The sequence below is a fragment of the Protobothrops mucrosquamatus genome, unplaced genomic scaffold (assembly GCF_001527695.2).
Source record: "Protobothrops mucrosquamatus isolate PMUCROS unplaced genomic scaffold, P.Mucros_1.0 scaffold347, whole genome shotgun sequence".
Lineage (NCBI taxonomy): Eukaryota > Metazoa > Chordata > Lepidosauria > Squamata > Viperidae > Protobothrops > Protobothrops mucrosquamatus.
Window position 1 is genome coordinate 755,065 of NW_015386684.1, and position 11,082 is coordinate 766,146.

The 11,082-nt window shown below is 36.7% G+C and overlaps 1 protein-coding gene across 1 annotated transcript in view; it reads left to right on the forward strand.

Moving 5' to 3' along the window:
• The window catches only part of PATJ (PATJ crumbs cell polarity complex component), a 142,820-nt gene that overhangs the window by 130,375 nt on the left and 1,363 nt on the right, over nucleotides 1–11,082 (forward strand). The window contains exons 42-44 of the mRNA XM_029284055.1: nucleotides 702–806; nucleotides 5,928–6,031; nucleotides 8,763–8,886. Of these exons, the coding sequence (XP_029139888.1) occupies nucleotides 702–806; nucleotides 5,928–6,031; nucleotides 8,763–8,886 (333 nt within the window). The remainder of the gene's footprint in view (nucleotides 1–701; nucleotides 807–5,927; nucleotides 6,032–8,762; nucleotides 8,887–11,082) is intronic.

The window sequence follows — 11,082 nt, forward strand, 5'->3', positions numbered from 1 at the left end:
CAGGGTCAGAGCCAAGGCAGCGGGGGCTGTTCCCTCACTGTTTCCAGGATGGCTTCACGGGCCACATGAAACCACTTCACGTGCCGCATCCGGCCCCCGGGCTTTGTGTTTGACATGTCTGCTCTAGGGGAAAAAATAGTGTTTCACGTACTACCAATACCTTTTTCTTCCATTTACAATGATTTCTCTTTGCTCCTAGATTGTGAAATTGAAGCAATAGTTCTTTTGGGGGGGTATTTTTATTTATACAAAAACCTTGGCACCACATTTCCCTTTGAATTAGAAAATAGTTGCTGAAAACAGCTCACAAATTATAGAAACAGGTCGAAGAATTTAAAAAATGCTATTAATAAAATAAGGTTAACAAATCCAGAGTAACAATCAATCATGAATGACAGCTTTACCGTATCTTAAAAATAAATCTTTTCAATGGCCAGTTGTTTATTTATTCATTAAATTTATATTTCAACCTTTTGGAGCTCACATATGGACTGCTACCACTGAAACTTCCTTGCCTTAGAAGATACATTAATCTTAAAGACAAATACTTCTGGTGGGTTTTATAAATTGGTCTACTGTGTTTTTATAAATAAGAAACACGACTGTGCAGCGCCACACTTGCAAAACAGGTCGATCTCTCCAGTATCCCTGATGCTACCAATATTTCTATTTATGTTCTGGTTTTTTTCTCTTACTTTTAGGTTGGTGATAGGATTGTCAGTATTAATGGGCAGCCTTTGGATGGTCTGTCTCATGCTGAGGTAGTAAATCTGCTGAAGAATGCCTATGGGAGCATCATCCTGCAGGTATGATGATAAATTGAACAACAACTGTGCAATGGTGTCAATGATTTCAGTGGTAATTTTAAATAATGGCCTGAATGTGTCTGGCACAAGACATCACAGTGTGCTTGCTGATGTCAATTAACGCAGGATTAAAGAAAAATCTGTTATGTTCAAAATCATTTTATTCTTGTCCATATAACTGAGCGTATGGTGGAATTAAATTAGAAAAGGGGAGAAATGTTCTCTTGCTAACAGAGATGATAAAAGAATCTCTGCTGTTTTAGTTTCCATCACTTTTAAAAGAAAAACAGATTCCTCTCTGATTCCCACAATGGACGAATGGCTGCAAAAATGGATGGGCTCGGCAGAAATGGCTAAATTGACTATTTTGGTTAAAGAAAACAACACAATTAATTTTGTTTCTACTTGGAAACTGCTTTTGGACTTTGTGCTTGAGGTGGGGGAAAAAATTAAACTTTGATTTTGGGTTTTGGTGATTAAGCAAGTTTGTTGTTAGAGAAATGACTAGTGTGTATTGTCATATAAAAGTAAAAAGTTGAGGTTTTATGTTTCTATTTTATTCTATTGCACCAAGAGGTGTTTTAAGTCAATGTTTTTCTTTTTCTTCTCCCCTTTACCCTACACTTTTCTCTCTTCCCCTTTCCTGCTTTATTTTTCCATTATTTTCATTTTTCTCTGTACTTTTGTACTTTATATTGATAAATACTGATAATTAAATACTGTTGGAGACAAAAAAAAATAACCTGACTAAAAACAGATTCTTCTTTTACTATGGAGCTTTGATTGAGCTTTTCTATCCAGTTGACATTTCCTTCAGAGGAAAAAGAGCAAGACAAAAGGCTTTGTTAACAGTGGTGATGATTTATAACACAACTGGCTTTCAGCCCAGGTGCAGTGCTTGAACTGGAGGGATCCGTCTCTCATTTTAATTTAATCTGAGAAGGCAAAAATGAAGATGTGCTCTTTTCCTGTTTATAAACTGCAAGGTGGTTATTTTATTAGTTGAACTATACAACTAAAAGTAAGACACCTTATCATAAATCCCAATGTATCTTATTGGGCTGTAATGATCATATACCTTGTCATGAGTCTTATGCATTTTATATCCATTAATTTTTGCCAGGATTTTGGAAGATAGGTGCTTAACTTTCTACTAGTACAGATCAGTGGGATTTTACAACTATTATACCAAAACATTTTTTATATTGAATATATTCAAAGCAAAAGTTGGTGTTTACTTAGCCGAGTTGAAAAGAATTCATCTGTAGAAATCTGTTGGGAACCAGCTGAAAATGAATATGTATCTGCCAAGTGATACATCCTGAATGCAAATTGAAGATTTTATTGTTGCTCTTGTCTAAGATCAGATAGTAAAACGTTGACAGAGTTGGCTATGTCATCTATCTAGCTTTGGATTTTTCATTTATTTTTGCTTAGCTTTTTACTATAACTGTAATCGCCTCCAATCCTGGTAAACAGTACAGGTAGTCATCAATTCAACAACCATTTATTTAGTGATCATTCCACTGAAAAAAAAGTGACTTATGACTGATTTTTACATGAATGACAGTTGCAGCATCTCCATGGTCATGTGATCAAAATTTGGGCGCTTGGCAACTGGCATGTATTTATGACGGTAGCACTGTCCCGGTATCATGTGATCACCCTTTGTAATCTTCCCAGCCAGCTTCTGACCAAGAAAGTCAATGGGGAAAGCCAAATGTGCTTAAGGATCATATGATCCACTTAAAAACTGCAATATTTTGCTTAACAACTATAGCAAAAAAAGATGGGGCAAAATTCACTTAACACTTGCTTTGCTTAGCAATGGAAATTTTGGGGTCAATTTTCATTGTAGGTCGAGGACTACCTGAATCTGAAAGTTATATGAAAAGAAATTATATGAGTTGAAAAAACTTATCCAGCTCCAATTCTATTCACCAAAATAATCTGTCTAAACAATTGTGTGAATCAGTTCTTAGAAAAAGCATTCTGTGTCTCCCCCTTCCTCTCTCTCTCTCATTTTTAATTGTTCTAAATTCACTTGGACATTTATCTTGGAGAATTTCTAAAATTAGTGTTACAGCTCAGTCCTAAGGCAATTACATCATTTCATTTCTGCCCTATGATTTAATCTGTATATACATGTGTTTAGACTGAGTGGCAACCCATTTGCCTTTAGCAATGGCAGTTGCTGTAATTGTATGAGCTGACTGCTGTATGGGCTGACTATTCTCTGGGTCTTGGATATGCAATTGTACACAGGCTGTATTTTGTGTGGTATATTTTTTTGCTTTTGGTTTATTCCCCACAGAGGGGAATTGAATGCTGCTTAGAATTAGTTTTGATTAGAGCACATTCTATATAAGCACTGTTAAAATAAATAAAATTGAAAATGCACAAATAAAGAGAAAAATGCATGAACTGAAAGTGGCAATGAATTTGAATACGTAACAATCTGGAGAAAGTCCCTATGTAAGAAAACCTAAAATACAGGATGTCTAAACCTATTACCTATTACCTATGATCCTGCGCAGAAAAAAAAAACCCACTTCAAATTCAGGATGATATCTGAATGTAAAATAATTACATTCAATTTTTTGAGTGTTACATGAATGTTTTTAATGTTAATAAATATCACTGATAGATCTGTGTTTATCTCAAACTGGAATAACCTGCAAAGAGATTGATGAAAATAGGAAAATAGATTTAAAAGTTGAAATCATTTTTTACAGCAGCAAACTCTGGTGGCAAGAATTGCTGAATCACAGGAAAGTAAGTGTGGAAAAGTACAGCATCTGCAGAAATACAAAACATTCTTTTTAACAGCAAGCTCTTCTGAAAACAAAATAAGTAATTTTACTTGAGCATTTTCAGAAATCAGTCTTGAGAGTAATACTTTGGGATCCCAACAACAAAAATTTTTTTTAAAGGATTGCACATTGAAATATTTTTTGACTTCTTGTTTTATTTCAAAAGAGGGATTTTGATAGAAATGGAAGAAATAATGCAAAGTGATTCAGAGGCTGCAGCACTTTTTAGCACAGTGTTTCTCAATTTTAAGATTTGTGGACTTCAACTCCCAGAATTCCCCAGCCAGCAATTATGTTGAACAATATCAGTTGTTCAAGTTTGGGTAATGAGATTCAGGTCAATAGATATTGTGTTCATGCCCATGATACTTTCACCGCATGGAGCAGGAGTGAGAAACTATGGCCCCTTTACGATCTGTGGACCTTAATTCTCAGGTTTCCTGAGCCAGCATAGTTGACTCAGGAATTCTGGGAATTGAAGTTCACAGGTCGTAAAGGGACCATAATTGCCCATAATTGTGGCATGGAGGGTGGTGCCTGATTTGACATTTATGGAGCCTATTTGAAATAGCTGCTAGAACCATATCAAGCAAGAACCACATCCAATGAAAATCCAAGGTGAAAACAATTGAATGATTTTGGGGAGCAGATAAGCTTTTGCTTTGGAGCAGATGAATAACAGAATAACATTGGGAATGTGCAGTTAGTCAAATGATATGGTTAGCTGCTTTAAAATAATGTGAAAATAACATTGACAGCCAAGGATGGGGCCATATTCTACTATTAATCAAATACTAATACAAATTGCTAATACTTATTCTTTAAATACTACACAGGCAGTAATATTTTGCCAATGCAGGAAACTCAATTTACTGACATATGAGATTATAAGAGTACTAAAAATAAAACACTGATTCCTGGGTGAATTCATATTGCCTGACATAAAATACACGACCACCAGGAAAATTATAAAACTATAAAAAGTTTTAATGGAATAAAATATACCTAGCTGGTAGTCGTGTATTTTATGTCAGGCAATATGAATTCACCCAGGAATCAGTGTTTTATTTTTAGTACTCTTAGCAACATATATGTGTGTGTGTGTGTGTGTGTGTGTGTGTGTGTGTGTAACTGTATTCTCAGTTACATTAGCACTTCTAGAGAAGCAGATTATCAGATGTTCAAGTTTTAAAATAATTCCTGTCTCCTGCAATATGTTTCTTATTTAAAAATAATTAACTTAGAGAAAAAAATACAGATTTGCTACCACACATTTTAAATTATGCATTAGAAGAGCCTTAATCTATTACATGTATGGCTAATTTTTAAAAAGTGGTGTTAGTTGTTTTCACAGCCTACCATATTCACATCCTCTGTATCAATATCCAAATATGTCCATAAAATTACGAATAGTATTTTGTGTTTAAATAACGATGCTCTTTGTTGGCCTGAAGTTGAATTCATACCAAAGAAGCGAATTCATTCTTTAAAAATCTGATATCCATCATTGACACATCAGTAAGTAATTCTACTTTCAGCAAAATGACCTCATGGTAACTGGGTAGGAAAGGTCAGATGACTGGAGATAAAGCTGTGGAAATGCTAATTGTCAGGATGTCTTGGGCAGGACGGCAAAGAAATGTGTTAATGCTCTTTGCAAAGGAGAGATTAGGATCTCCAGGGAATATTTGATCCAGCCTGGTTGTTCGGATGTTCTTCAATAATTGAATCAGCTGTTTGCAGTCCTGGTAATGAGATAAGAAAAAGCTTTTTGTGAGATTCTTGAACTTTGGTGTGCTTTTTCTGCCAGTCACACAGAGAGAGAGGGGGGAGGGCATAGAGAGAGAGAGGCATAGAGAGAGAGAGAGGCATAGAGAGAGAGAGAGGCATAGATAATTGCCATTAAAAGCAAACAAAAATCCAGGAAATATGAGCAGTTTTACAGTGACTTCATTCTAACTGGAAAGTTGAGTTGAATTGATATATTGCCTGCATTTAAAGATAAAGTCATTGTAAGGGTGGATTAATCCTTACAATGAACTTTTAGGCTCAAAGAGTCACCCGTGGTCTGAACCTTTGCTCCCCCAGGTCCAATTGAACTGAATCAGTTCTTTAAAGGAGTAACTGAATAAACATGTTCTTGATTCACTTATTAATCTATCAGTTTTCACTTGAGCCTTAAGCAGGCTATATTATGGGTGCTTCAGCTTCTGGTTGGTCCATCAAATATAGCCCATTTGCTAGTATTTTTCTAATAGTAGTAAGTCACACCTTGTTGATACTTGTTTCTTCTTCCATTGCACTGTAGGTGGTGGCTGATACCAACATCAGTGCCATTGCCAGCCAGATAGAGAATATGACTTCCAACACTAACTTTGCTCCACCCGCCGAGCATCATTCTGAATACCCAGAGTAAGTACACACGTTTGCTGATAATCTGATAGATGAAAGAACAGATTCATGCACTAGTTTGACGCTTGTGTCATTTATTGATAGAAAATAGGGTAAATAATGAAAACGCTGTTATGAAGAGAGACTGATGTATAATTGATTTTTCATGCATGCAAGCTTTTGGATTTTGTGTATTGCATTAGAGCAGGGGTGGGCAATTAATTTCCCCAATAGGCCACATGAGAAACTGGGACTATTGTGGAGGGTCCCTGCCTGGCTCCACCAATGATGGCCTGCCAATGCTGCCCTGTCTCCCACTGGCGCTGCCCCCTCCAACAGTGCCACGGGCTGGACAGAAACAGCCCAGGGGCTAAAAGTTCCCTACGGGCTATAAAATGCTCAGGTCTGCATCTTCTATACTGTCAGATTATTTCAACGTTCTGCTGTTTCTCAACTTTGAGGGTGAGCCTTTTTTCTTGTATATGACAGGATAGGCCATTATTCATATGATTCAAGTTCTGTATAAATGCTACCCAGTGCAGAATTATATTGAACATGAATTGTGGAATTCTGTTTTCCTTAAGTTTGACAGATATTTGGACATAGAAGTAGCCCCCAGTCATTCTCCCTGTGCATCTGAATATATGGTGGTCCAAATACAAATTATGGGTATTAGTTCATGAATCGGAATCAGGCATGCTTTCAATATTTCTAATTTCCCATCTCCATATCCATTTTGTAGCATTTGTAGAAACCTTTTATGGTCCTCTCTCCTGATAGGTAATGTAAACATTTCTGCTTTCAAGCTTCTAATTTCAAATAAATTTTCCAATAGCGCAAAATATACTATTGTGGATTTTTCAGACTGCTGGAAGATTTTTGTTTTCATTCTTTTCACTGATTAAAAGAACAAGCAGATCTTCTGAGGTTGGGTGGGTTTTCCCCCACTGACATGTTGTCATGTTTATTATCCTTCTGCCTGGTTGTGTTTTCGCTTGAGATGATTTATGACAACTGCAATTCCAGATGAACTTCTACTAGAGAAATTAAATGTGGAATCTTCCCAAAAATGTCTTGATAAATGCTCTACAAACTTGTTCTTTTGAAAAATTAATTTCTCACTTGGATTCATGAATTGCAGCACACAGACATATATTGCTGTAATATATTGCATTAGTTCTTGCATTTGAAATACATCTTTCCTCAAGAGACTTGGCAATCTTTTGCCAAGCACTTTCTTGTTCAATTATTTTGAACAATGGTGTCCAGCCTTGGCAACTTTAAGACTTATGGACTTCAACTCCCAGAATTCCCCAGCCAGCAATGTTGGCTGGGGAATTCTGGGAGTTGAAGTCCACAGGTCTTAAAGTTACAAAGGTTGGACACCCCGGTGTAGAAGAGAATTGTTCCAATTCTTAGTTTCCTGCTAGTCAGATGCATGTCAAAGCTTTAGGAACAGCACTTTGCTGAGCTCTTGTTTCTATTGTTGCTTCATTTAGGCATGAGGCCCATGGAGATTGTCCTTGTTACTATCTTCCTAGTTAAATAAACATAAATACCTATCTCTACATCTATGTTGCAGGAATTTATGACTGGAAATATGGTCATGTCACTCAAGTTGTTTACTCTAGTGGCAGTAATTCCCAAATAGCATGTACCATTATTAAGCTGGGTATTCAAGCTCTCTTCTAGCATTATCCTGTTCTTCATGAAGTGCTTTCAGCTAGGAGGCATTCAAGGCAGAGCACTAGCTTGTTGCTGCATCCTGTTTGGAATGATTCTGTCTGTGTAGACCATGTTTCTCCATGCAGCCTGCCATCTGTCAAGCTCCAAAACTCAACAAATAAATGATGTGATTCTCCCAAACAGATTTCTTCATTGTTACTCACCCATAGGTAGAATCTTGCCAAACTAAAGCAAAGTAACGCTTCACTAAAGCATATACTCTGGGAACTATTAAGGAGTAGCCATCTTCACTCTCTCACACACAAACTATCTGAACTGAGTTGTCTTTTGCATCTCTGGAATGCACACCCTCCCTCCTGGGAATCCAGACTACATTCCATCACACCATCCTTGTGATGGAATTAATCTTAAACTATGATGCCACCCAGCCTGCTTATATGATCAAGGCGTAGAGAGAATTGATCAAGAGGTATATTTTGATTGAGACAGAAGAGGTCTGAAGGAACATGAGGGTTGTCTAGACTTCCCGTAGACCGGTCCTTTTTTCCTTCATCCACTTAATACGATTTTGAAGGACAGTTTTTGTTAATGGAATGGTCTGTTTACAAAGCCAGTTTAATCTTTTGAATACATAAGGAAATCTGTAGCGTTTAAATGCTATGCATTCTTTGTTTCATGAATTCTAACAGTAGTAATAGCTGCAGAAAACAGTAGCACATAACATTTTCAGTTATGGGAAGTGTTATATTTTGTGATTTCAGCTATTGAAAATAAAGATAGAGAAGTATTGCCGAGGGTGGGTGGGATTTGACAGCATTATTGCAAGCCCATAGCTAATTCCTGGGAGGATCAATTATGGAATCCATACTTTGTATTCCAGACTTTATTATCTCCCATCAAGAGCTTCCAGGGCTAAAGATATTACGCTTGGGAACCATTAACAAAATAGGCAAAAGCAGCGGAAGATAGCCATTGCTCTGATGGAATGAGCCAGCTATAGTGATGCTGTTTTTCCTCATATTAAATAAGCAATGTATTAATGGGTATTTTTTGTTTTGTTTTTAAGAGCACCTCAACCTAAAATCATTGTGTTGGAGAAAGGCTCAGATGGATTGGGCTTTAGCATCGTAGGAGGCTTTGGAAGTCCACAAGGAGACCTCCCTATATATGTCAAGACCATTTTTGCAAAGGTACTCTCAAACATTACTTTGAAATGGCCCTTTGCATTGATATTCAATGTGACTCACTCTTTTGATGAGTGGGGGGGAAAGTTGGACTTTATTTGTATATTACAATAATATATAGAAAACTGGAACAACTTCCCTTGCATTTTTTTTTCAATAGTTTAATTGAAGTGAATATTATCCTTAAATCAATTATCAGCTTTTGGGACAAAGTAGTGGACCCTCTGAGTCTGTTTATGTTTTAAATATTGGCCACATGCCTCTTCGCTATTAAAAGCTTCACTTAAAGGGCCATGCTACATGTGGAAGTATTGTGCAAATTTTAAGGAAGAGTTGCAGAAGGAATTAGTTCAAACTGGAACAGGAACATGTTGTTAATCACCACTGTTAATTTTTACCACTGAAAACTCTTGACCCTCCATAGGTTGTTATTTATTCAGGCAGGAAAAATCCCATGTTATTTTACTACAAACTACAAATATTCCTAATCAGTTTACTTTTGTTGATTTGCTTATTTACTTAATCAGACTCAAATGGCATGCCTTTCCAATAGGATACTGAAAAAATAATGTTCCTATCTTCCTTTCTTAATATGAAGAGTAAAATAATAAAACAATATAACAAAAGAACATACTGTAACTCATTAAAATATACAAATTACATAAATTAGTAGGCATTATGAAGAAAACAAATGTCACTGAAGATCAGCCAAACACTCAACTAAAACCTAGGATAGGGACTACTTACTTATGTCATGGAAAATCAGGCAGAGGCCTAGTCTGATCTTATAAGAAAACTGCAGATAGTCTTTGATTTACAACCACAATCGACACCAGAATTTCTGTTGTTAAGCAAGGTGGTGGTTAATGGAGTCACGCCTAATTTTATAATAGTTTATGCCATAGTTGTTAAACAAATCACTGCGGTTGTTAAGTGAACCACACAGTCCTTAAGCAATTCCACCTCCCACCATTGATTTTGCTTGTTGGAAACCAACTAGAAAGGTTGTGAATGGCGATCACATGACCCTGGGATATTGCAACCATTGTAAATGCATCCTGGCGGCCAAGTGCCTAAATTTTGATCAGGTGACCGTGGGCATCCTGCAACAGTTGTAAGTGCGAGGACCAGTTGTAATTTACTTTTTTTCAGTCCCGTTGTAACTTTGAAAAGTTGCTAAATGAATGGTTGTAATACATTGTAATGGTTGTAATTATATTGCCTTATCCCCCCTAAACGCTGTGCTCAGAATGAATTTACTCAATGAGCAATGAACATAAATGGGGCAAATCGTGTTAATTTAATACAGTTCATTTAAAATATCTCAAATTTAAAATGAACCAAAGACAAGCAAATAATATGAAGATCATAATCAAAAGCCTTCTAATTTCTCCTTGCTTCTTCCTTCTGGTGGGCATGTTTTACTATTTTATTGCAGATTTATCTGAGTAGACAAGTACAGTATCGTACACTTATTAATATGTTTACCTTTGCTATGGTATGGTGTGCAACACTAAAAATGGGAACAGGGTCTTTTCCTACACAGATGTGTCTTGACATAAATTATGAGATGTGGGATAAAGGAAGCTATTGTCCTGTCCATAATCAGGGGGGGAAAGTACTTGGAAAAGAAAAAGGAAGATAACAGTAGAATCTGGGCAGTCCAAAAATGTTCACCTGTTATGTCGGGGATTTATTTAATTCCATACAATTAAAAATAAGTATAGTTGATGAAGAATCTCAGTTATCCAGATTAAGTTGTCTAGAAGTTACATAATGGCATCTGGATTTCTTTTTTGGTTTTTGGTTTGAAATGTTTTGCTATTCATCCAAGTAGCTTCTTCAAGAAAAGAAGTCCGGTTGCTATGACTCATATAAGTAAAATAAGTACTGATTTCCATTTAGAAGGGCTAACCATCAGCATTTTGAGTTCTCATAGCTGATGTTTTTGTTACTTTTTAAAGACAGTTTGCACCATCTGTTTCCAGTTTCAGTACACAATGTGTATGTGCAGGGCTTTTTTTCTCGGAGAAAAGGTGGCGGAACTCAAACCTGGCCACGCCCTCATCAAACCCTAGGACCGCCCCTTTAGAGAACAGGAATGCAAGTAAAATTTGGGAGGGGCTATTTCCGGTGTGGGAGGGGCTATTTCCGGTGCGGCCGGCCCGGAAAAAGGTGCCGGAACGCGGTTCCGCCGCGTTC